The following is a 27,499-nucleotide window of genomic DNA, read 5'->3' on the forward strand; positions in this document are numbered from 1 at the left end:
AACACGTCACTGTGTGTCTGTCTGTTTGGAGAACAGTGGTGTGGACTGCTGGTGATACTACTAACTCCCAGCTAGCTCGTCATCTTCTCCTTGACCATGGAACCATGGATGGAAACATCGTACCTCCCACGGGTACTTCCTGGTCCCTTTTATGACATCACGTATGACATTGTGGTATATTTGTTTCTGTCTGCAGGAGACTGAGGCTGTGGAGGCGGAGTCGGTCAAGGAGAAGGAATGAGGAAGTGGGGGGGTCTTTCTCTGACTCCTCCCAAACCAGTACCATGGAAACGGAGGATTATTTTTTTTCCAGGATTTTGTAAAATGCTGATTTTCTTTTTTTGTTTGTCCTGTGATACTAGCAAAGATAACCAGCAGCAACCCACTTCCACACTCCTTACAGTTGTCTCTCCCTCTCCTCTCCTTTTCTTTCCTTTCCTTCCTGGAAGACAGAATGAAGTGACATGTTTTTATAAAATGGCTGCAAGTATTCTTCCTCTGGCAGTGGGAGGAGCCTCATGGGGTCACCATGGTGATGCCTCTCAGTTCCTCTCTAAACAATGTCATGTCCTCCTGACCGTGATGGCTCTTTTGTGATGACATCGCTGTAAATTAAGTGGACCTTCCACCTCTGACATCAGAGACCCAAGGGTCAGACTAGGCTCCTATGATATAACAAGTGACCTTTGACCCTGACCATGTTGCCATGGTGAATATTTGCAGCTTTTTAAACAGATTTAGAAGTTTTCAGAATCGCCAGCACTCCTGTGTTGTAATTTGTGAGTCTGTGGTTGTCTGTCAGTGAACTGTTCTAGAACTCTGGCTTCCAGAACCTCTGGGTTCCACCCTGGTTGTCTGTCAGAGCAGACTGTTCTAGAACTCTGGCTTCCAGAACCTCTGGGTTCCACCCTGGTTGTCTGTCAGAGCAGCATAGCAATAACAAGTGGCGCTTCTGTTCTAGAACTCTGAGGCTTCTAGAACCTCTCTGGGTTCCACCCTGCCTGTGGGAAAACATTATTTTGAAATAAAAACAGAGTTGACATTTTGTGAGTACTGTGTGTTTTACTCTCGAGTATATCTAGTCACTATCTCTACCCATACAATACCCTCTTCACCTGTATTTATGCTGTGGAAAGCTCAGGCGTGTGTGTGTGTGTGTGTGTGTGTGTGTGTGTGTGTGAGAGAGAGGTCAAGGGGGGGGTGGCAAGTGGCCATGTTCAATACAACTGCTGTGTCAGGAAATGAAAGATAAGCATTTCACAGAGAGGCGGGGCAGCCAAGTCTAGAGAGGCTCCCTCATTGGCCAGCCCAGGTGTCACTCAGAGCCTTGGGCCAATGATAGGCTGTGGATGTGGAAATATTTCCCAGTAGAAGCAGCTCTAGAGCACTGAGAAAAGGTTCAGAACTCTGATATAACTGTGTATAACCTTGTCATAACATTCTACAGTTATTATTAAGGTTATAACAGTTATTACGGTTATACCAGTTATTAAATCAAATTTTATTTGTCACATACACATGGTTAGCCGATGTTAATGCGAGTGTAGCGAAATGCTACACTCGCATGAACTGTTATCAGTTATAACAGTTATTATTAGTTATCAGTTATTCACAGTTATACCAGTTATTATTAGTTATAACAGTTATTATCACGTCTATTCAGTTATAACAGTTATTACAGTTATACCAGTTATTATTAGTTATAACAGTTATTATCACGTCTATTCACAGTTATAACAGTTATTATTAGTTATAACAGTTATTATCACGTCTATTCACAGTTATAACAGTTATTATTACAGTTACACCAGTTATTATTAGTTGCTTCAAGAGGGCCACCATTGTTCCTGTTCCCAAGAAAGCTAAGGTAACTGAGCTAAACGACTACTGCCCGTAGCACTCACTTCCGTCGTCATGAAGTGCTTTGAGAGACTAGTCAAGGACCATATCACCTCCACCCTACCTGACACCCTAGACCCACTCCAATTTGCTTACCGCCCAAATAGGTCCACAGACGACGCAATCTCAACCACACTGCACACTGCTCTAACCCATCTGGACAAGAGGAATACCTATGTGAGAATGCTGTTCATCAACTACAGCTCGGCATTCAACACCATAGTACCCTCCAAGCTCGTCATCAAGCTCGAGACCCTGGGTCTCGACCCCGCCCTGTGCAACTGGGTACTGGACTTCCTGACGGGCCGCCCCCAGGTGGTGAGGGTAGGCAACATCATCTCCACCCCACTGATATTCAACACTGGGGCCCCACAAGGGTGCGTTCTGAGCCCTCTCCTGTACTCCCTGTTCACCCACGACTGCGCGGCAATGCACGCCTCCAACTCAATCATCAAGTTTGCAGACGACACAACAGTGGTAGGCTTGATTACCAACAACGACGAGACGGCCTACAGGGAGGAGGTGAGGGCCCTCGGAGTGTGGGGTCAGGACAATAACCTCACACTCAACGTCAACAAAACTAAGGAGATGATTGTGGACTTCAGGAAACAGCAGAGGGAACACCCCCCTATCCACATCGATGGAACAGCAGTGGAGAGGGTAGTAAGCTTTAAGTTCCTCAGCATACACATCACGGACAAACTGGAATGGTCCACTCACACAGACAGCATCGTGAAGAAGGCGCAGCAGCGCCTCTTCAACCTCAGGAGGCTGAAGAAATTCGCTTTGTCACCAAAAGCACTCACAAACTTCTACAGATGCACAATCCAGAGCATCCTGTCGGGATGTATCACCGCCTTGTACGGCAACTGCTCCGCCCACAACCGTAAGGCTCTCCAGAGGGTAGTGAGGTCTGCACAACGTATCACCGGGGGCAAACTACCTGCCCTCCAGGACACCTACACCACCCGATGTTACAGGAAGGCCATAAAGATCATCAAAGCATCCTTATGTAATACATGTATCACTAGTCACTTTAACTATGACACTTTGTTTACATACTCATCTCATATGTATATACTGTACTCGATACCATCTACTGTATCTTGCCTATGCTGCTCTGCACCATCACTCATTCATATCTTTATGTACATATTCTTTATCCCCTTACACTGTGTAAAAGATATTAGTTTTGGAATTGTTAGTTAGATTACTTGTTGGTTATTACTGCATTGTCGGAACTGGAAGCACAAGCATTTCGCTACACTCGCATTAACATCTGCTAACCATGTGTATGTGACAAATAAAATTTGATTTGATTTGTTAGTGGTGGTTGTTTAACAGTCTGATGGCCTTGATAGAAGCTGTTTTTCAGTCTCTTAGGTCCCAGCTTTGATGCACCTGTACTGACCTCGCCTTCTGGATGATAGGTGAACAGGCAGTGGCTTGGGTGTTGTCCTTGATGATCTTTATGGCCTTCCTGTGACATCAGGTGCTGTAGGTGTCCTGGAGGGCAGGTAGTTTGCCTCCGGTGATGCGTTGTGAGACCTCACTACCCTCTGGAGAGCCTTATGTTTGTGGGCGGAGCAGTTGCCGTACCAGGCGGTGATACATCCCGACAGGATGCTCTCGATTGTGCATCTGTAGAAGTTTGTGAGTGCTTTTGGTGACAAAGCGAATTTCTTCAGCCTCCTGAGGTTGAAGAACTGCTGCTGCGCCTTCTTCACGACGCTGTCTGTGTGGGTGGACCATTCCAGTTTGTCCGTGATGTGTATGCCGAGGAACTTAAAGCTTACTACCCTCTCCACTACTGTTCCATTGATGTGGATAGGGGGGTGCTCCCTCTGCTGTTTCCTGAAGTCCACAATCATCTCCTTTGTTTTGTAAAGTTGAGTGTAAGGTTATTTTCCTGACACCACACTCCGAGGGCCCTCACCTCCTCCCTGTAGGCCGTCTCGTCGTTGTTGGTAATTAAGCCTACCACTGTAGTGTCGTCTGCAACTTGATGATTGAGTTGGAGGCGTGCGTGGCCACGCAGTCGTGGGTGAACAGGGAGTACAGGAGAGGGCTCAGAACGCACCCTTGTGGGGCCCAAGTGTTGAGGATCAGCGGGGTGGAGATGTTGTTACCTACCCTCACCACCTGGGGGTGGCCCGTCAAAGTCCAGTACCCAGTTGCACAGGGCGGGGTTGAGACCCAGGGTCTCGAGCTTGATGACGAGTTTAGAGGGTACTATGGTGTTGAACGCTGAGTTGTAGTCAATGAACAGCATTCTCACATAGGTCTCCTCTTGTCCAGATGGGTTAGGGCAGTGTGGTTGCAATTGCGTCGTCTGTTGACCTATGGGGGCGGTAAGCAAATTGGAGTGGGTCTAGGGTGTCAGGTAGGGTGGAGGTGATATGGTCCCTGACTAGTCTCGCAAAGCACTTCATGATGACGGAAGTGAGTGCTACGGGGCAGTAGTCGTTTATCTCAGTTACCTTAGCATTCTTGTGAACAGGAACAATGGTGGCCCTCTTGAAGCAAGTGGGGACAGCAGGCTGAGATAAGGATTGATTGAATATGTCCAGCCAGCTGGTCTGCGCATGCTCTGAGGACGCAGCTGGGGATGCCGTCTGGGCCTGCAGCCTTGCGAGGGATAACACGTTTAAATTACACGTTGGCTGCAGTGAACGAGAGGCCGCAGGTTTTGGTAGAGGGGTAGTGTCAGTGGCACTGTATTGTCCTCAAAGAGAGCAAAGAAGTTATTTAGTCTGTCTGGGAGCAAGACATCCTGGTCTGCGACGGGCTGTTTTTCTTTTTGTAATCCGTGATTGACTGTAGACCCTGCCACCAGTATCTAGTGATGACGTCACTGGTGACATCATGACCAGTATCTAGTGATGACATCATGACCAGTATATAGTGATGACATCATTACCAGTATCTCGTGATGACATCATTACCAGTATCTAGTGATGACATCATTACCAGTATCTAGTGATGACATCATTACCAGTATCTAGTGATCACTTCATTGGTGACATCATTAAAATCAAAACTGATTTGAGCAGAATACAACCTTACTGTGAAATGTTTACTTACAAGCAAGCCCTTAACCAACAATGCAGTTCAAGATAAAGAGTTAAGAAAATATTTACTAAATAAAATAAAGTAAAAAATGTAATAAAAAGTTACACAATAAAATAACAATTACGAGGCTATATACTTAGGGTACCGGTACTGGGTCAATGTGGAGGCTATATACTGAGGGTACCGGTACTGGGTCAATGTGGAGGCTATATACTGAGGGTACCGGTACTGGGTCAATGTGGAGGCTATATACTGAGGGTACCGGTACTGGGTCAATGTGGAGGCTATATACAGGGGGTACCGGTACAGAGTCAATGTGGAGGCTATATACAGGGTGTTACGGTACAGAGTCAATGTGGAGGCTATATACAGTGTGAACCGGTACAGAGTCAATGTGGAGGCTATATACAGGGGGTACAGAGTCAATGTGGAGGCTATATACAGGGGGTACCAGTACAGAGTCAATGTGGAGGCTATATACAGGGTGAACATCTGGTGATGACTTCACTGGTGATGTTATTACCAGAATCTAGTGATGACATCATTACCAGAATCTAATGATGACTTCACTGGTGACATCATTACCCGTATCTAGTGATGACATCATTACCCGTATCTAGTGATGACATCATTACCAGTATCTACTGATGACATCATTACCAGTATCTAGTGATGACATCATTACCAGTAGCTAGTGATGACTTCACGGGCGACATCATTACCAGTATCTCGTGATGACTTCACAGGTGACATCATTACCCATATCTAGTGATGAAATCATTACCAGTATCTAGTGATGACATCATTACCAGTATCTAGTGATGACTTCACGGGTGACATCATTACCAGTATCTAGTGATGACTTCACTGGTGACATCATTATTAGTATCTACTGATGACTTCACAGGTGACATCATTACCAGTATCTAGTGATGACTTCACTGGTGACATCATTACCAATATCTAGTGATGACATCACTGGTGACATCATTACCAATATCTAGTGATGACATCATTACTAGTATCTAGCGATGACTTCACTGGTGACATCATTACCTGTAACTAGTGATGACTTCCCTTGTGACATCATTACCAATATCTAGTGATGACTTCACTGGTGACATCATTACTAGTATCTAGTGATGACTTCACAGGTGACATCATTGCTAGTATCTAGTGATGACTTCCCAGGTGACATCATTACCAGTATCTAGTGATGACATCATTACCAATATCTAGTGATGACTTCACTGGTGACATCATTACCAATATCTAGTGATGACATCATTACCAATATCTAGTGATGACTTCACTGTTGACATCATAACTAGTATCTAGTGATGACTTCCCAGGTGACATCATTACCAGTATCTAGTGATGACATCATTACCAATATCTAGTGATGACTTCACTGTTGACATCATAACTAGTATCTAGTGATGACTTCACAGGTGACATCATTACCAATATCTAGTGAAGACTTCACTGGTGACATCATTACCAGTATCTAGTGATGACTTCACTGATGACATCACCAGTGGTAGATCTATCAGCAGAGAAAATGTCAGTGTTCGAGAGCATCAAAACCGTGATGCTGATCTACAAATAATATTGAGTAGTGATTTCTGATGCAAGGTGATCTGTAAGTCAGTCTCCACTCGCCTTTAAAGGATTCTACCACCATTTATTGGGTGCAGGACTGAAGAATGTATCAACACACCCTTCCATACTAGAGAGCAGAGAATTGGTGTTTGTGAATTATCTGTAAAAGTACTATTCAACTCTCCCACAGGCTTGGCACAGTCCCAAAGCCCAGAGATCTGCCCCTGGTGTCTGATTGGTTGATCTGTAACCATTGTGAAGTCTGGTGCTGAGAGGTCAGGAGGACAGAATGAGGCTGCCACCAGGTGGTCGAGACACGTTAACACAGCTCCTGGCAGAGGTTAGAGGTCAGGGTGACGGGTCGAACTGGATGAACCCCAATGAAACACACAGATCTAACTAACTGCATGTTATAGTTAGTGACTTCATGTCAATATGATGGTAGTGAAGTTAACTAACTTGGTAGGTGAGCATCAATTCCTCTCACCAATTCTCTCCCTATTTATCCCTATACATTCTATCCATCCCTCTATCCTATTACCCCTCCATCCCTCTGTCCTCTTACCCCCTCCATCCCTCTGTCCTCTTACCCCCTCCATCCCTCTGTCCTCTTACCCCCTCCATCCCTCTATCCTCTTACCCCCTCCATCCCCCTGTCCTCTTACCCCCTCCATCCCTCTGTCCTCTTACCCCCTCCATCCCTCTGTCCTCTTACCCCCCCCATCCCTCTGTCCTCTTACCCCCTCCATCCCTCTGTCCTTTTACCCCCTCCATCCCTCTATCCCCTAATCCTCTCCATTCCTCTGTCCTCTTACCCCCTCCATCCCTCTGTCCTCTTACCCCCTCCATCCCTCTATCCCCTAATCCTCTCCATTCCTCTGTCCTCTTACCCCCTCCATCCCTCTATCCCCTAACCGTCTCCATCCCTCTGTCCTCTTACCCCCTCCATCCCCCTGTCCTCTTACCCACTCCATCCCTCTATCCCCTAACCCTCTCCATTCCTCTGTCCTCTTACCCCCTCCATCCTCTTGCCCCCTCCATCCCTCTATCCTCTTACCCCCTCCATTCCTCTGTCCTCTTACCCCCTCCATCCCTCTGTCCTCTTACCCCCTCCATCCTCTTGCCCCCTCTATCCCCTAACCCTCTCCATCCCTCTGTCCTCTTACCCCCTCCATCCCTCTGTCCTCTTACCCCCTCCATCCCTCTGTCCTCTTACCCCCTCCATCCCTCTATCCCCTAACCGTCTCCATCCCTCTGTCCTCTTACCCCCTCCATCCCTCTGTCCTCTTACCCCCTCCATCCCTCTATCCCCTAACCCTCTCCATTCCTCTGTCCTCTTACCCCCTCCATCCTCTTGCCCCCTCCATCCCTCTATCCTCTTACCCCCTCCATTTCTCTGTCCTCTTACACCCTCCATCCTCTTGCCCCCTCTATCCCCTAACACTCTCCATCCCTCTATCCTCAAACCCCCTCCATTCTCTTTAAAAAGAAATCCTCTTACCCCTTCTATCCCCTTACCCCCCCCCCCATCCCTCTATCCTTTTATTGGAGAGTTATACTATTATTGGAGAATTACACAATGACCATTTAAAAATAGATTGATTATAAATAATAATTGTACTATACTATATAACTACTCCTGTAGTCTATAATTATTAGAATGTCTCTCTAAAGACTCAATGATCTAGGTCAGAGAGTGAAAGCCAGCATCAAGCCCTTATGGTCATGGAACAGGTATGTGCCCTGTTCAGGTTGTTCTGCTAGAGTTGCACCTACAGGCTAATCTACTGGTGAACACGTTCCAGTGCTTTGTTTCAGGTTGTTTATGTAAAATGTAAATACATGTCAGGCTGATTAGCCAATTACGGACCTGTGGTTTTCTCTGAAAAACTGGAGAAAAAAAGTGAATGTATGTCATGTATAGCTTTGTGGAGTTTCAGATAGCTTGATAGCTTAATTATGTAGCTTGTGTACATCTACGAGAAGTGGAAAGGCCACCCGTGATGTCGCCAATGACGCAAGCCTGGTTTCTTATTGCACACTGGGAAAAAAATGAATCTGTACGAACTGTAAAAGTTGAATTTCAGATAAACTGGGAATTGTAAAGCACAGTACTTGTTTTAGTTGACTGAATAGGTTTCTGTTTCAGTTCTGTCTAAACGCAACCGTGCAATGACACCAACCGCTGCGTTACTAACATGGCTGCTGCTTTGAGTCTGAATAATGGCACTACAAGAGCGTCACACAACGCTAGTGGGGTCAGTTCGGGAATGATAAGAACCCGACAGAACACCCAGTGAGATACAGGCTGTTACTCCACCTCATTTTATTCCCATCTAAGAGTCTATTTTTTTAGACATCTATTTTCCGTGTTTGAGGGGTGCAAAATCCTCGTCACTCAGCTCTCGCTGGATTGATTTCTTTCATTTGACTCCTGAGAATCTTTCATACCCCCCCCCCCCCCCCCCACAGGTTATACTGCTATTTGTTAAATTATGCAACCGAATGTGACGACAGTAATTAATGAGGAAGTCTAGACAGTGCAGGTGAGTGCAGGTAGGCCAAAACAGAGACATTTTGTGGATGGTTGTAGGTCGATTCCACTCTCTATGTTAATGTATTCATATATGCAAATACAGCCATGGCATTTATGCAAATTAAGTACATATCATTTTATTTGAATACTATAAAAAATTACCTGATACCACTAGAAAATGTATGTATATATATATATATCTACATACATTTTCTAGTGGTATCAGGTAATTTTATATATATATACATATCTATATATATATGAGTGAAATCGAATAGAAAAGGTGACATTTTACAATAAATTCAATATCTGCATTCCCACACAAATCCCTGAACTCATTCAGTATTTGTCCATGCTAGTAAAATGGTTTATGCGCAATTATTCAGTAAAAATCTGATGGATTTTTAAAATTCAAAAAGTTTGGAGTATCTTCATGGTGCATTTATTTGAATTGTTTTTAAAACTATTTAGCCATTTTGACGAACCTCACTACTTTTAAATCGGGCTTAAAGACAACCTAACCTATAGAACAACAACCCATTTAAACCGTCTGTTTCTATAAGTGTATGTGTTGATGATCGACGTGGATTGTAACTCACGAGGTTTTGGTTTCATTCATTAGTGTACATCCCCCTCCTCAACCCCTTCCCCCATTTTAGTGCTGGGAGCGGGGCTGAGTCGACACATGCAGCCGAGACAAATGGAGGAGAAACCCAACGGCTCCGGGAGTGGGTGTGTTGTTTCAGACACGTTGTTAGTTACACAATAACGACACGACCAATAACCCACAGCTCTGACGAACAAATAACTAACAAAAACGACGTGGAAAATGTTATAGCAGCACCATAATCACAATCATGGTCTCCCCAAAGGCACTGTTTGTAAGAAACGTCTCGCTAACTTGATCTGACGGCAGTTTATACGATCATAATCTTCATAAACAGCTGCGCGTAACGGTTACCTTGTAAACAAAAAACACCGTAAATGAACATTGTAAAATAATATCAGTGTATCGAATCAGTGGTCATGTCGTTACAATGTAACAACCATTTTCTGTGCCTCGCTCGTCTCCTGCTACAATGTCTCTGCTGCCTCCCTTCCACGTCCCGTGTCTACAGCAGCCCGCACTACTTGGTATTCCTGCGCAGAGGGCTTGCGCTATTACAGGGAGGAGGGGTGGCGGAGGCACGCCGCTATTACAACCACTTTAACCGTGTTTTTATCACCCCCCATGTCTTATACAAACCTTCGAGTGACTCTCACAACAGTTATTGAGGTATTATCGATGCGATGTGTTGTGGAGGGTTGAGCCCCGTCGGAGGGCCTATTTGACGGAAGCGCGGAGGGGTTTGTATGGTGGCCGGGCCTGGCTGTTTAGCGGTGGTACGGTCCTGAATGGAGGAAGTGTTTTCCTGCGGGGTAAACAGTGACAGCTATAGGGCAGACTCCCTCAGCCCCCTAAAAACAAATCGAAAATGGATTCAGACAGTAAACTGGTCGCCCAGCTGAATTCTGGTGAGTAGAGCGAGCTGAATATGTGACATTTAGATGTTATAATTCTCTCCAGTCGCTCCGGCGCCCTCCTCTGTAGCTAACCCGCTCCGTCCTCTCTCTCGCCCCTACAGAACTCTACTTCCTAATCGCCCGCTTTCTACAGTCTGGACCGTGCCAGAACGCAGCGGAGGTGGGTCCGATGGTATTTTAGGATTATTTATTATATTCACAGGTTTGTCTCGGTGTGTGATTTTGAGTTTTTAATCTATTTCCAGACGTTGATCCGGGAGGTGGAGGAGAAGGAGGTGAGTCGTGTATCTATGCTCGCCTCGCATCAAGCTGCTCTCTCTGCACTTTCTCATGTTGATTTTAAGCAGATTTCTCATTTAATGTTTAAAAACACAAATACACGAGTTGATAGTGTTTGTGATCGGAACTGAACTGTGCACTTCCTGCAGCTACTGCCCACACGACGGGACTGGACGGGGAAGGAGCACCCAGGGAGATACGAAGATTTGGTAAGGCTCCTCTATAACTGAGAAAAAGTTTTTTAGAGAGAGCAAAATAAAAATTGAATTTCCCGCAATTTTTAAATCAGGAAAAAAAAAGTCAAAAGGATTGTACCGAGAAAAACTGAACCTAACCCGGCCCAGAGGAGGCAATGAGCCTTGTCCTGGTCCATCGGGGACCCTGGGTTGAGAGTTTGGTGACAGGCATGTCCAAAACATTTAAATAGTAGTGAAAATGTGTGTGAAATGTTGGTACGTCATGAGTGTTGTGGCGTTGGATCGCGCGGGGGAGGGACTCCTGCGCCACAGCTTGCACGAGATGAAGGCGCCCAGCTCCTGCTGTAGAGAGAGAGCCTTGGTGTGTGTGTGTGTGTGTGTGTGTGTGTGTGGCTAAAACACACAAGCAGCGGGACGAGGTAAAACACTGCTTTTAGGAGAATATAAACAGTCATATCAGAAAGCACTGGGAAATAAAAATGTCCTTTTAAAGAGAGTTTTGTCAGAAGGAGAGTGGCAGGATGGGGACAGAGAGGAGTGTGTGTTATCTCAGGACTGAAGGAGAGGGGGAGAGAGGGGTGACATGGGGTAATATTGAGCTTAAATCTAATTATTATGGCTTTATTAATTAATCGACTAATTAGGTCAATTACATGGTGATTTTACATAATGCCATTGCAGCACTGCATGAATAACACCATGCAATGTCAATATAATACATATTTTAGTGTTTTGAGATCAAGTGTTTAGATATTTTAAAACTTTTCTTTTTCTGGCAAATTATCATAACCTTAATCTTTTTTAAATCCATTTTTCCATGACATGGTTATTTTTATTTTAGTTTTTTACATCATCAGTAGCCTACAGTAGCCTCATGATCTTTTGCAGACTCGACTAAAACTAAATCTATACATTTATAGAACAACAATATTGACAGTGTGTCTGTCTACTCCCCCCTCCTCCTCTCCTCTCCTTGCTCTGCCATTTCTCCCTCCGCCAGTGAGCGGGGGTTGTGATGCGGCTGGCCGGGCCTACTGTCTCAGTCCTTCACTGCTTCATCTTAAGATGCGACATGTTCTTAAAGGTGAACTATGCAGAAATCGCTCCGCCATTTCCTGGTTGCTAAAATTCTAATAGTTTGCCTAATTTCAGTTTATGTGACAAAACAAGCAAGTGTAGTGTAGAGAATCATTGTACCATCTAAACCGCTGTGAAATATATTTTCCATAACCAAAAATATTGTATTTTCAACTGTTTGAAGCTAGTGTACAATACCTAAAATAATAGACAAAAAAATTTAACTTAATAACAGGAATAATAGAAATAGAGCACATAGAACAGATCAACCTCTTCATAGACTGTCTTTTAATGAGAATGACAGATCTATAACACATAGAACAGATCATACATTTATAACAATAACAATTATTTATATATTAATAAAGACAATTATGGTAATTATTATGGTGATATTATTATGATGGTCCGTGTTTTCTCCCTCTAATAGATGTCTTTTGGTGATATTAGTGATGATGATGATAGTGGTATTAGTGATACTGATGATAGTGATATCAGTGATACTGATGATAGTGATATCAGTAATACTGATGATAGTGATATTAGTGATACTGATGATAGTGATATTAGTGATACTGATGATAGTGGTATTAGTGATACTGATGATAGTGGTATTAGTGATACTGATGATAGTGGTATTAGTGATGCTGATGATAGTGGTATTTGTGATAATAATAATGATTATTAGTGATGATGTTAGTGATAATAGTGATATAAGTGATAATAACAATGATGATGATAGTGATATTAGTGATAATGATGATGATAATGCTGTTGAAAGTGATATTAGTGATGATGATGATGATAGTGGTATTGGTGATAATGATGATGATGATAGTGGTATTAGTGATAATGATGATGATGATAGTGATATTAGCGATAATGATGATGATAGTGATAATGATGATAGTGATATTTGTGATAATGATGATGGTAGTGATATGAGTGATAATGATGATGATAGTGATATTAGTGATAATGATGATGATAGTGATATTAGTAATTATGGTTATATTAGTGATGATGTTAGTGATGTTAGTGATAATGATATTGAAAGTGATATAAGTGATAATAACAATAATAATGACGATAGTGCTATTAGTGATGATAATGATGATAAATGTGATATTAGTGATGATTTTAGTGATGTTAGTGATAATAATGATGGTAGTGCTATTAGTGATGATGATGATGATGTTAGTGATAATGATGGTGATATTAGTGATAATGATGCTGATAGCGATAATAATGATGCTGATAGTGATAATAGTGATAATGATGATGTTAGTGATGATAATGATAGTGATATTAGTGATAATGATGATGGTAGTGATATTAGCGATAATGACGATGATAGTGATGTTAGTGATACTATGATGATAGTGATGTTAGTGATAATGATGATAGTGCTGATAGTGATAATGATGATGATAGTGATATTAGTGATAATGATGATGTTAGTGATAATTATGATTATAGTGATATCAGTTATCATATTAATGATGATAGTGCTATTACTGATGTTAGTGATATTAGTGACAATAATGATGTTAGTAATAATGATGTTAGTGAGATTAGTGATAATGATGATGTTAATGATGATGTTAGCGATAATGATAATAATGATGTTAGTGACAATGTTGATGTTAGCGATAATGATAGTGACAATGGTAATGATATTGATGGATAAATTGATGTTAGTGATAATGATGATGTTAGCGATAATGATGATGTTAGTGATAATGATGGCGATAGTGATGTTAGAGATAATGACGATGATAGTGATGTTAGCGATTATGACGATGATAGTGATGTCAGTGATAATGACAATGATAGTGATATTAGCGATAGTGATGATGTTAGTGATAATGATGATGATAGTGTAATTAGTGATAATAATGATGATGATGATGATGATATCAGTGATAATAGTGATGATGGTAGCGATAATGATAATGACAATGTTAACGATAATGATGATAATATCGATACGAGTGATAACGATGATGTTAGTGATAATGATGATGTTAGCGATAATGATGATGTCAGTGATAATTATGATGATAGTGATGTTAGTGATAATGACGATGACAGTGCTGTTAGTGATAATGATGATGATAGTGATGTTAGTGATAATGACAATATTGATATTAGTGATAATAATGATGATAGTGGTATTAGTGATAATGATGATGTTCGTGATAATGATGTTGATAATGATATTACTGATCATATTAATGATGATAGTGCTATTACTGATGTTATTGATATTAGTGACAATAATGATGTTAGTAATAATGATGAAATCGTGATAATAGGACTGATGATAGTGAGATCAGCAATAATGATAATTTTAGTGATAATGATGATGTTAGCGATAATTATAACAATGATGTTAGTGATAATGTTGATGTTAGCGATAATGATAACGACAATATTAATGATAATGATGAATATATTGATATTAGTGATAATGACGATGTTAGTGATAATGATGATGATATTGCTGTTGGTGATAATGATGATGATAGTGATGTTAGTGATAATGATGATGATTTTGATAATGATGATAATAGTGATAAAAATGATGTTACTGATGTTAGTGATAATGATGATGTTAGCTATAATGATGATGATAGTGATATTATTGATCATATTAATGATGATAGTGCTATTACTGATGTTAGTGATATTAGTGATAATGATGATGTTAGCGATAATGATGATAATAGTGATATTACTGATTATATTAATGATGATAGTGCTATTACTGATGTTAGTGATATTAATGACAATAATGATGTTAGTGATATTAGTGATAGTAATGATGTTAGTGATATTAGTGATAATGATGATGTTAGTGATAATGATGATTATAGTGATATCAGTTATCATATTAATGATGATAGTGCTATTACTGATGTTAGTGATATTAGTGATAATGATGATGTTAGTGATAATGATGATTATAGTGATATCAGTTATCATATTAATGATGATAGTGCTATTACTGATGTTAGTGATATTAGTGACAATAATGATGTTAGTAATAATGATGCTATAGTGGTAATAGTAATGATGATAGTGAGATTAGTGATAATGATGATTTTAGTGATAATGATGATGATAATGATGATGATGATGATGATGATGATGATGATGATGATGCTGCTAGTGATAATAATGATGATGTTAGCAATAATGATAATGACGGTGTTAATGATAATGATGCATATATTGATATTCGCGATAACGATGATGTTAGCGATAATGATGGTGTAAGTGATAATGATGAAGATAGCGATGTTAGTGATAATGATGATGATAGTGATGCTAGTGATAATGACGATGATAGTGATGTTAGTGATAATAATAATGGTAGTGATATTGGTGATGATGTTTGTGCTATTAGTGATAATGATGATAGTGATATTAAATCAAATCAAATTGTATTTTGTCACATAACATGCTTACTTACATGCTTACTTACAAGCCATTAACCAACAATGCAGTTCAAGAAGAGTTAAGAAAATATTTACCAAGTAGACTAAAATAAAAAGTACTAATAAAAAGTAACACAATAAGAATAACGAGTCTATATACAGAGGACACCAGTACAGAGTCAGTGTGAGGGCTATATACAGAGGACACTGGTACCGAGTCAGTGTGAGGGCTATATACAGGGGACACTGGTACCGAGTACAGGGGACACTGGTACCGAGTCAGTGAGGGCTATATATAGTCAGTGTGGGGACACTGGTACCGAGTCAGTGTGAGGGCTATATATAGTCAGGGGACACTGGTACCGAGTCAGTGTGAGGGCTATATACAGGGGACACTGGTACCGAGTCAGTGTGAGGGCTATATACAGGGACACTGGTACCGAGTCAGTGTGAGGGCTATATACAGGGGACACTGGTACCAGTCAGTGGACACTACAGGGGACACTGGTACCGAGTCAGTGTGAGGGCTATATACAGGGGACACTGGTACCGAGTCAGTGTGAGGGCTATATACAGGGGACACTGGTACCGAGTCAGTGTGAGGGCTATATACAGGGGACACTGGTACCGAGTCAGTGTGAGGGCTATATACAGAGGACACTGGTACCGAGTCAGTGTGAGGGCTATATACAGGGGACACTGGTACCGAGTCAGTGTGAGGGCTATATACAGGGGACACTGGCTATCAGTGTAGGGCTATATACAGGGGACACTGGTACCGAGTCAGTGTGAGGGCTATATAGTCAGGGCTATATACAGGGACACTGGTACCGAGTCAGTGTGAGGGCTATATACAGGGGACACTGGTACCGAGTCAGTGTGGGGCTATATACAGGGGGGACACTGGTACCGAGTCAGTGTGAGGGCTATATACAGGGGACACTGGTACAGGGGACACTGGTACCGAGTCAGTGTGAGGGCTATATACAGGGGACACTGGTACCGAGTCAGTGTGAGGGCTATATACAGGGACACTGGTACCGAGTCAGTGTGAGGGCTATATACAGGGGACACTGGTACCGAGTCAGTGTGAGGGCTATATACAGGGGACACTGGTACCGAGTCAGTGTGAGGGCTATATACAGGGGACACTGGTACCGAGTCAGTGTGAGGGCTATATACAGGGGACACTGGTACCGAGTCAGTGTGAGGGCTATATACAGGGGACACTGGTACCGAGTCAGTGTGAGGGCTATATACAGGGGACACTGGTACCGAGTCAGTGTGAGGGCTATATACAGGGGACACTGGTACCGAGTCAGTGTGAGGGCTATATACAGGGGACACTGGTACCGAGTCAGTGTGAGGGCTATATACAGGGGACACTGGTACCGAGTCAGTGTGAGGGCTATATACAGGGGACACGAGTCAGTGTGAGGGCCGACACTGGTCAGTGTGAGGGCTATATACAGAGGACACTGGACACTCAGTGTGAGGGTACAGGGGACACCGGAGTCAGTGTGAGGGCTATATACAGGGGACACTGGTACCGAGTCAGTGTGAGGGCTATATACAGGGGACACTGGTACCGAGTCAGTGTGAGGGCTATATACAGGGGACACCGGTACCGAGTCAGTGTGAGGGCTATATACAGGGGACACTGGTACCGAGTCAGTGTGAGGGCTATATACAGGGGACACTGGTACCGAGTCAGTGTGAGGGCTATATACAGGGACACTGGTACCGAGTCAGTGTGAGGGCTATATACAGGGGACACTGGTACCGAGTCAGTGTGAGGGCTATATACAGGGGACACTGGTACCGAGTCAGTGTGAGGGCTATATACAGGGACACTGGTATAGTCAGTGTGAGGGCTATATACAGGGGACACTGGTACCGAGTCAGTGTGAGGGCTATATACAGGGGGGACAGTCAGTGTGAGGGCTATATACAGGGGACCGAGTCAGTGTGAGGGCTATATACAGGGGACACTGGTATAGTCAGTGTGAGGGACAGGGGACACGGTACCGGTCACCAGGGGAGTAGTCAGTGTGAGGGCTATATACAGGGGCTACCGAGTCAGTGTGACTATATACAGGGGGGACACTGGTACCGAGTCAGTGTGAGGGCTATATACAGGGGACACGGTACGAGTCAGTGTGAGGGCTATATACAGGGGACACTGGTACCAGTCAGTGTGAGGGCTATATACAGGGGACACTGGTACCGAGTCAGTGTGAGGGCTATATACAGGGGGGACACAGTGGTACCGAGTCAGTGTGAGGGCTATACAGGGGACATACAGGGGACACTGGTACCGAGTCAGTGTGAGGGCTATATACAGTCAGGGACACTGGTACCGAGTCAGTGTGAGGGCTATATACAGGGGACACTGGTACCGAGTCAGTGTGAGGGCTATATACAGGGGACACCGGTACCGAGTCAGTGTGAGGGCTATATACAGGGACACTGGTACCGGTGAGTCAGTGTGAGGGCTATATACAGGGGACACTGGTACCGAGTCAGTGTGAGGGCTATATACAGGGGACACCGGTACCGAGTCAGTGTGAGGGCCAGGGGACACTGGTACCGAGTCAGTGTGAGGGCTATATACAGGGGACACCGGTACCGAGTCAGTGTGAGGGCTATATACAGGGGACACCGGTACCGAGTCAGTGTGAGGGCTATATACAGGGGACACCGGTACCGAGTCAGTGTGAGGGCTATATACAGGGGACACCGAGTCAGTGTGAGGGTACCGAGTCAGTGTGAGGGCTATATACGAGTCAGTGTGGGGCTATATACAGGGGCACCGGTGCCCGGTACCAGGGGAGTCAGTGTGAGGGCTATATACAGGGGACACTGGTACCGAGTCAGTGTGAGGGCTATATACAGGGGACACTGGTACCGAGTCAGTGTGAGGGCTATATACAGGGGACACTGGTACCGAGTCAGTGTGAGGGCTATATACAGGGGACACCGGTACCGAGTCAGTGTGAGGGCTATATACAGGGGACACTGGTATAGTCAGTGTGAGGGCTATATACAGGGGGGTACCGAGTCAGTGTGAGGGTGTGCAGGGGCTATATACAGGGGACAGGCTAGGGCTATTACAGGGGACAGGTCATCTGTACATGTAGGTAGGGGTGAAGTGACTATGCATATGTAACAAACAACAGCGAGTAGCAGCAGTGTACAAAGGGGGTCAATGTAACTTGTCTGGTGGTGATTTTATGAATTGTTCAGCAGTCTTATGGCTTGGGGGTAGAAGCTGATATTAGTGATCATATTAATGATGATAGTGCTATTACTGATGTTAGTGATAATGAGGAGCCTTTTGGTTCTAGACTTGGCGCTGCAGTACTGCTTGCTGTGCGGTAGCAGAGAAAACAGTCTGTATCTTGGATGACTGGAGTCTCTGACAATTTGATGGGCTTTCCTCTGACACCGCCCATTATATAGGTCCTGGATGGCAGGAAGCTTGGTCCCAGTGATGTACTGAGCCTTTCGCACTACTCTCTGTAGCGCCTTACGGTCAGATGCCGAGCAGTTGCCATACCAGGCGGTGATGTAACCGTTCAGGAGGCTCTCGATGGTGCTCCATTACAGCCCTGTCAATGTTAATGGAGGCCTGTTCAGCCCGCCTTTTCCACGATCAGCTCCTTAGTCTTGCTCACATTGAGGGAGAGGTTGTTGTCCTGGCACCACACTGCCAGTTGTATGACCTCCTCCCTGTAGGCCGTCTCATCGTTGAGGGAGAGGTTGTTGTCCTGGCACCACACTGCCAGTTCTCTGACCTATCCTCCCTATGGCACCACACTGCCAGTTCCGACCTCTCATCGTTGTTGAGGGAGAGGTTGTTGTCCTGGCACCACACTGCCAGTTCTCTGACCTCCTCCCTATTGGCCGTCTCATTGTTGAGGGAGAGGTTGTTGTCCTGGCACCACACTGCCAGTTCTCTGACCTCCTCCCTATTGGCCGTCTCATTGTTGAGGGAGAGGTTGTTGTCCTGGCACCACACTGCCAGGTCTCTGACCTCCTCCCTATTGGCCGTCTCATCGTTGTCGGTGATCAGGCCTTCCACTGTTGTGTCTTCAGCAAACTTAGTGATGGTGTTGGAGTCGTGTTTGGCCACGCTGTCGTGGGTGAGCAGGGAATACAGGAGGGCACTAAGTACACACAACTGAGGGGCGCCAGTTTTAAGGATCAGCGTGGCAGAAGTGTTGTTGCCTACTCTTACCACCTGGTGGCGCCCGTCAGGAAGTCCAGGACCCAGTTCCATGGCTACCGACGTGAGTGCCACGGGCGGTAATCATTTAGGCAGGTTACCTTCGCTTTCTTGGGCATAAGGACTATGGTGGTCAGCTTGAAACATGTAGGTATTACAGACCCGGACAGGGAGAGGTTGAAAATATCAGTGAAGACACTTGACAGTTGGTTCGCACATGCTTTGAGTACATGTCCTGGTAATCCATCTGGCCCAGCGACTTTGTAAATGTTGACCTGTTTAAAGGTTTTGTTCACATTGGCTACATTGGCTACAGCTAGTGCTCTCATGCATGCTTCAGTGTTGCTTGCCTCGAAGCGAGCATAAATGGCATTTAACTCGTCTGGTAGGCTCGCGTCACTGGGCAGCTCGTTTCTGGGTTTCCCTTTGTAGTCCATAATAGTTTTCAAGCCCTGCCACATCCATGTCAGAGCCGGTGTAGTAGGATTCAATCTTAATCCTGTATTGATGCTTTTCTTGTTTGATGGTTTCTCTGAGGGCATAGCTGGTTTTCTTATAAGCGTCCGGATTAGTGTCCCGCTCCTTGAAAGCGTCAGCTCTAACCTTTAGCTCGATGCGGATGTTGCCTGTAATTCATGGCTTCTGGTTGGGATATGTACGTACAGTCACTGTGGGGACGACGTCATCGATGCACCTATTGATGAAGCCAATTATGGTCAGATTTGCCAAATGGAGAACGGGGGAGAGCTTTGTATGCATCTCTGTATCTGGTGTAGAGGAGGTCTAAGATTTTTTTTCCCTGGTTGCACATGTGACATGATGGTAAAACTGATTTAAGTTTCAGTTAAAGTCCAAAGCCACAAGGAGCGCCGCTTCTGGTTGAGTATTTTCTTCTTTGCTTATGGCCTTATAGAGTTGGTTGAGTGGCCTTATACAGCTGGTTGAGTGGCCTTATAGAGTTGGTTGAGTGGCCTTATAGAGTTGGTTGAGTGGCCTTATAGAGTTGGTTGAGTGGCCTTATAGAGTTGGTTGAGTGGCCTTATAGAGTTGGTTGAGTGGCCTTATACAGCTGGTTGAGTGGCCTTATAGAGTTGGTTAAGTGGCCTTATACAGCTGGTTGAGTGGCCTTATAGAGTTGGTTGAGTGGCCTTATAGAGTTGGTTGAGTGGCCTTATAGAGTTGGTTGAGTGGCCTTATAGAGTTGGTTGAGTGGCCTTATAGAGTTGGTTGAGTGGCCTTATAGAGTTGGTTGAGTGGCCTTATAGAGTTGGTTGAGTGGCCTTATACAGCTGGTTGAGTGGCCTTATAGAGTTGGTTGAGTGGCCTTATACAGCTGGTTGAGTGGCCTTATACAGCTGGTTGTGTGGTCTTAGTGCCAACTTCACTTTGTGGTGGTCAATAGACGGCTACGAATAATATAGACGAGATCTCTCTTGGTAGATAGTGTGGTCTGCAGCTTATCATAAGGTACTCTACCTCAGGTGAGCAATACCTCGAGACTTCTTTAATATTAGACATTGAGCACCCGCTGTTATTGACACATAGACACACACACCCACCCCTCGTCTTACCAGAGGTAGCGTCTCTGTTCTGCCGGTACATGGAAAATCTCGCTAGCTCTATATTGTCCGTTTCGTTGTTCAGCCACGTCTCGGTGAAACATAAGATGTTACAGTTTTTAACTTCTTGAAACTCCCCATCCCGGATCCGGGTTTGTGACTAAAGCCTCAGGCTCATTAGCATAACCCAACGTTAACGATTTCTGAAAATCGCAAATAAAATGAAAATAATGCGTCTGCTCTCAAGCTTAGCCTTTTCTTAACAACACTGTCATCTCAGATTTTCAAAATATGCTTTTGAACCATAGAAATTGACTAATTTGTGTAGGAGTATGCAAAGCTAGCATAGCATTTTGAGTAGGAGCAACATTTTCACAAAAACCAGATAACCAAATAAATAAAATCATTTACCTTTGAAGAGCTTCTGATGTTTTCAATGAGGAGACTCTCAGTTACATACCAAATGCGCAGTTTTTCCTGAAAGCGTCTGTGTGTAGGAGAAATCGTTCCGTTTTCTACATTGCGCCTCGAAAATTCAGTCACCTACAACGTAAAACCTTTTCCGGATTAACTACATAATCGTTGTTTGAATCAATCCTCAAGGTGTTTTTTTCTATCGCATGGCGCAGGTGAATTTCGGCGCAGGACACCGACACCTGGTAAATGTGGTCACCTGGCATATCTCTGTTTTTCACATATCTCTTCCAGTGAAAGGTCGCATGGAAAAATACTGGTGACCACCAATTTCCAGGACAAGGACACCTGGGATCTGGGCCTTATGTCAATCTTCCATGATCTGCCCACAAATATGTCACAATGCTGCAGACACCTTGGGGACGACTGGGTTGACTCACTCCTCTGCATTCACAGCCATATAAGGAGACAATGGAAAACAGAGCCTCAAAATCCTTGTCATTTCCTGGATGCCATCTCATCTTGGTTTTGCCTGAAGCTCACGTTCTAGGGCACGCACAGAGAATATGTTGGTATTTCTGGACACGTCTGAGTGTTTTCTTTCGAATGGTATCAATTATATGCAGTGAGCATCTTTTTGTGACAAAATATCTTGGCTCTGGGTTTTTCATCCAAAAATGAAATAGCGCCCCCATAGATGTAAGAAGTTAATGTCCCGTTGGTAGGAGAATCTTAATTGTAGGTCATCTATTTTATTGTCCAATGATTGCACGTTAGCAAGAAGAATGGAAGGCATTGGGAGTTTACTCGTTCGCCTCCGGATTCTCAGAAGGCTGCCCGATCTGTGGCCTCTTTTCCGGCGTCTTTTCTTCGCGCAAAACGAGTGGCTCTGGGCCTGTTCCAGTGAAAGGAGTGGCTCTGGGCCTGTTCCAGTGAAAGGAGTGGCTCTGGGCCTGTTCCAGTGAAAGGCGTGGATCTGGGCCTGTTCCAGTGAAAGGAGTGGCTCTGGGCCTGTTCCAGTCAAAGGCATGGCTCTGGGCCTGTTCCAGTGAAAGGAGTGGCTCTGGGCCTGTTCCAGTGAAAGGAGTGGACCTGGGCCTGTTCCAGTGAAAGGGGTGGATCTGGGCCTGTTCCAGTGAAAGGCGTGGATCTGGGCCTGTTCCAGTGAAAGGAGTCGCTCTGGGCCTGTTCCAGTGAAAGGAGTGGATCTGGGCCTGTTCCAGTGAAAGGAGTGGCTCTGGGCCTGTTCCAGTGAAAGGAGTGGCTCTGGGCCTGTTCCAGTGAAAGGAGTGGCTCTGGGCCTGTTCCAGTGAAAGGCGTGGATCTGGGCCTGTTCCAGTGAAAGGCGTGGATCTGGGCCTGTTCCAGTGAAAGGAGTGGCTCTGGGCCTGTTCCAGTGAAAGGAGTGGCTCTGGGCCTGTTCCAGTGAAAAGTGGCTCTGGGCCTGTTCCAGTGAAAAGGCGTGGATCTGGGCCTGTTCCAGTGAAAGGAGTGGATCTGGGCCTGTTCCAGTGAAAGGAGTGGACCTGGGCCTGTTCCAGTGAAAGTGGACCTGGGCCTGTTCTGGGCCTGTTCCAGAATGGAAGGCAGGCGCCTGGATTCTGGGCCCGATCTGTTCCAGTGAAAGGAGTGGCTCTGGGCCTGTTCCAGTGAAAGGAGTGGATCTGGGCCTGTTCCAGTGAAAGTGGCTCTGGGCCTGTTCCAGTGGATCTGGGCCTGTTCCAGTGAAAGGAGTGGATCTGGGCCTGTTCCAGTGAAAGGAGTGGATCTGGGCCTGTTCCAGTGAAAGGAGTGGATCTGGGCCTGTTCCAGTGAAAGGCGTGGATCTGGGCCTGTTCCAGTGAAAGGTATGGATCTGGGCCTGTTCCAGTGAAAGGCAGTGGATCTGGGCCTGTTCCAGTGAAAGGAGTGGATCTGGGCCTGTTCCAGTGAGGCGTGGATCTGGGCCTGTTCCAGTGCGTGGATCTGGGCCTGTTCCAGTGAAAGGTGGATCTGGGCCTGTTCCAGTGAGGTGTGGATCTGGGCCTGTTCCAGTGAAAGGCAGGGATCTGGGCCTGTTCCAGTGAAAGGCAGTGGATCTGGGCCTGTTCCAGTGAAAGGAGTGGATCTGGGCCTGTTCCAGTGAAAGGTATGGATCTGGGCCTGTTCCAGTGAAAAGGGATCTGGGCCTGTTCCAGTGAAAGGCGTGGATCTGGGCCTGTTCCAGTGAAAGGCGTGGATCTGGGCCTGTTCCAGTGAAAGGAGTGGATCTGGGCCTGTTCCAGTGAAAGGTTCCAGTGGATCTGGGCCTGTTCCAGTGAAAGGAGTGGCTCTGGGCCTGTTCCAGTGAAAGGCGTGGATCTGGGCCTGTTCCAGTGAAAGGAGTGGATCTGGGCCTGTTCCAGTGAAAGGAGTGGACCTGGGCCTGTTCCAGTGAAAGGAGTGGACCTGGGCCTGTTCCAGTGAAAGGAGTGGCTCTGGGCCTGTTCCAGTGAAAGGAGTGGATCTGGGCCTGTTCCAGTGAGGGATCTGGGCCTGTTCCAGTGAAGGCAGGGATCTGGGCCTGTTCCAGTGAAAGGAGTGGATCTGGGCCTGTTCCAGTGAAAGGTATGGATCTGGGCCTGTTCCAGTGAAAGGCAGGGATCTGGGCCTGTTCCAGTGAAAGGAGTGGATCTGGGCCTGTTCCAGTGAAAGGTATGGATCTGGGCCTGTTCCAGTGAAAGGCAGGGATCTGGGCCTGTTCCAGTGAAAGCAGGATATCCTTCTCGTCGGACTCGTTAATGGAAAATGTTTTCTTCCAGTCCGCTGTGAGTATTCGCTTTTCAGATGTCCAGAAGGTTTTTTCGGTCATTTGAGACGGTAGCAGCAACATTATGTACACAATAAGTAAAAAATGAAGTTACACAAAATGCAAAAACAAAATAGCACAACTGGTTGGGAGAATGGAAAACGTCAGCCGTGATCTTCGGCGCCATCTTAACAAGATTATCATTATTATATTAGTGATGATGATGATGATAATGATGGTTTTATTAGCTACCATACACACATGCTCTATGCATTCGCTTATAGTTTTGTTAATGAGTGTGTTCTTATTAAACGGATCACGTCTGCAGACCAATGAGATAATATTGAAAGCAATTAAAGGTTCATTCATTGGTGTGTGTGTGTGTGTGTGTGTGTGTGTGTGTGTGTGTGTGTGTGTGTGTGTGTGTGCGCACAGTAGAGTGCCGGTGCAGAATGTACAGATAACAGAGGAGAGGGACGGACTGACGGACGGAGAGGGAGTGTATCTAATTGGGCAGCAGAGCTGCTTGGTGTGTGTGTGTGTCTAATTGGGCAGCAGAGTGGCTCGGTGTGTGTGTGTGTGTCTAATTGTGCAGCAGAGCGGCTCGGTGTGTGTGTGTGGTTCTAATTGTGCAGCAGAGCGGCTCGGTGTGTGTGTATGTCTGATTGGGCAGCAGAGCCGCTCAGTGTGTGTGTGTGTGTCTAATTGGGCAGCAGAGTGGCTCGGTTTGTGTCTGATTGGGCAGCAGAGCCGCTCAGTGTGTGTGTGTCTGATTGGGCAGCAGAGCGGCTCGGTGTGTGTGTGTGTGTGTGTGTCTGATTGGGCAGCAGAGCGGGTCGGTGTGTGTGTCTGTGTGTGTGTCTAATTGGGCAGCAGATCTGCTCGGTGTGTGTGTCTGTGTGTGTGTCTAATTGGGCAGCAGATCTGCTCGGTGTGTGTGTCTGTGTGTGTGTCTAATTGGGCAGCAGATCTGCTCGGTGTGTGTGTCTGTGTGTGTGTCTAATTGGGCAGCAGAGCGGCTCGGTGTGTGTGTGTGTGTGCTGTCTGAAAAGTAGGCCAGGCATTTTAAGAAGATATCTTGGCTCTGTACAACATCTACATATGTAATTGTACTGAATGTAATTATATGGAGAATAGGTAATACTGTCGTCATACTGACCTTACTGCTGTAATGGCTGGTCAGCTTTTAACCGGAACCTGAATTATTTGTGTGTGTGTGTGTGTGTGTGTGTGTGTGCAGGTGAAGCTGTATGGCCACATCAGTCCGGACCACCTGCTGCAGGTGTGCCAGAGGGTGTGTCCTCTTCTGGAGGAGGTGGTTCCTGCCAGCGTCCCCGGGATCCACAGTCTGCTGGGGGCGGGGCGACAGAGCCTGCTACGTACCAATAAGAGTCAGTACTGTAATCACATGATATGTTGGCCTGCTACTCACCAATAAGAGTCAGTACTGTAATCACATGATATGTTAGCCTGCTACACACCAATAAGAGTCAGTACTGTAATCACATGATATGTTGTCCTTGATGATCTTTATGGCCTTCCTGTGACATCGGGTGCTGTAGGTGTCCTGGAGGGCAGGTAGTTTGCCCCCGGTGATACGTTGTGCAGACCTCACTACCCTCTGGAGAGCCTTACGGTTGTGGGCGGAGCAGTTGCCGTACCAGGCGGTGATACAGCCCGCCAGGATGCTCTCGATTGTGCATCTGTAGAAGTTTGTGAGTGCTTTTGGTGACAAGCCAAATTTCTCCAGCCTTCCTTAGGTTGAAGAGGTGCTGCTGTGCCTTCTTCACGATGCTGTCTGTGTGGGTGGACCAATTCAGTTTGTCCTTGATGTGTACGCGGAGGAACTAAAAACTTTCCACCCTCTCTACTACTGTCCAGTTGATGTGGATAGGGAGGTGCTCCTGCTGTTTCCTGAAGTCCACAACCATCTCCTTAGTTTTGTTGACGTTGAGTGTGAGGTTACTTTCCTGACACCACACTCCGAGGGCCCTCACCTCCTCCCTGTAGGCCGCCTCGTCGTTGTTGGTAATCAAGCCTACCACTGTAGTGTCGTCCGCAAACTTGATGATTGAGTTGGAGGCGTGCATGGCCACTCAGTAGTGGGTGAACAGGGAGTACAGGAGAGGGCTCAGAATGCACCCTTGTGGGGCCCCAGTGTTGAGGATCAGCGTGGTGGAGATGTTGTTACCTACCCATACCATCTGGAGGCGGCCCGTCAAAGTCCAGTACCCAGTTGCACAGGGCGGGGTTGAGACCCAGAGTTTGGAGGGTACTATGGTGTTAAATGCTGAGCTGTAGACGATGAACAGCATTCTCACAGAGGTATTCCTCTTGTCCAGATAGGTTAGGCCAGTGTGGTTGCGATTGCGTTGTCTGTGGACCTGTTGGGGCGGTAAGCAAATTGGAGTGGGTCTAGGGTGTCAGGTAGGGTGGAGGTGATATGGTCCTTGACTAGTCTCTCAAAGCACTTCATGATGACGGAAGTGAGTGCACGGGGTGGTAGTCGTTTAGCTCAGTTACCTTAGTTTTCTTGGGAACAGGAACAATGGTGGCCCTCTTGAAGCATGTGGGAACAGCAGACTGGGATAAGGATAGATTGAATATGTCCGTAAACACACCAGCCAGCTGGTTTGCGCATGCTCTGAGGGCGCCGTCTGGGCCTGCGAGGGATAACACGTTGGCTGCAGGCCGTGTCAGTGGAACTGTATTGTCCTCAAAGCGAGCAAATAAGTTATTTAGTCTGTCTGGGAGCAAGACATCCTGGTATATAGTCTACTGGGTACATATATAGCCTACTGGGTACATATATAGCCTACTGGGTACATATATAGCCTACTGGGTACACATATAGTCTACTGGGTACATATATAGCCTGCTGGGTACATATATAGCCTACTGG

At 45.4% G+C, this 27,499-nt stretch overlaps 2 protein-coding genes across 3 annotated transcripts in view; both read left to right on the forward strand.

Annotated features, from left to right (window-relative positions):
* hmgn3 (high mobility group nucleosomal binding domain 3) overlaps positions 1 to 1,045 on the forward strand; it is a 36,061-nt gene extending 35,016 nt beyond the window's left edge. For both annotated transcript variants that reach the window (XM_064925810.1, XM_064925809.1), the window contains exon 6: positions 197 to 1,045. In XM_064925810.1, coding sequence (XP_064781882.1) covers positions 197 to 241 — 45 coding nt within the window. In that variant the 3' untranslated portion in view covers positions 242 to 1,045. The remainder of the gene's footprint in view (positions 1 to 196) is intronic.
* A 9,294-nt stretch (positions 1,046 to 10,339) lies between these two features.
* phip (pleckstrin homology domain interacting protein) overlaps positions 10,340 to 27,499 on the forward strand; it is a 140,190-nt gene continuing 123,030 nt past the window's right edge. Inside the window, exons 1-5 of the mRNA XM_064925811.1 lie at positions 10,340 to 10,624; positions 10,735 to 10,793; positions 10,879 to 10,908; positions 11,062 to 11,121; positions 25,838 to 25,988. Coding sequence (XP_064781883.1) covers positions 10,585 to 10,624; positions 10,735 to 10,793; positions 10,879 to 10,908; positions 11,062 to 11,121; positions 25,838 to 25,988 — 340 coding nt within the window. The 5' untranslated portion in view covers positions 10,340 to 10,584. The remainder of the gene's footprint in view (positions 10,625 to 10,734; positions 10,794 to 10,878; positions 10,909 to 11,061; positions 11,122 to 25,837; positions 25,989 to 27,499) is intronic.

The sequence above is a fragment of the Oncorhynchus masou genome, chromosome 19, assembly GCF_036934945.1.
Source record: "Oncorhynchus masou masou isolate Uvic2021 chromosome 19, UVic_Omas_1.1, whole genome shotgun sequence".
Taxonomy (NCBI): domain Eukaryota; kingdom Metazoa; phylum Chordata; class Actinopteri; order Salmoniformes; family Salmonidae; genus Oncorhynchus; species Oncorhynchus masou.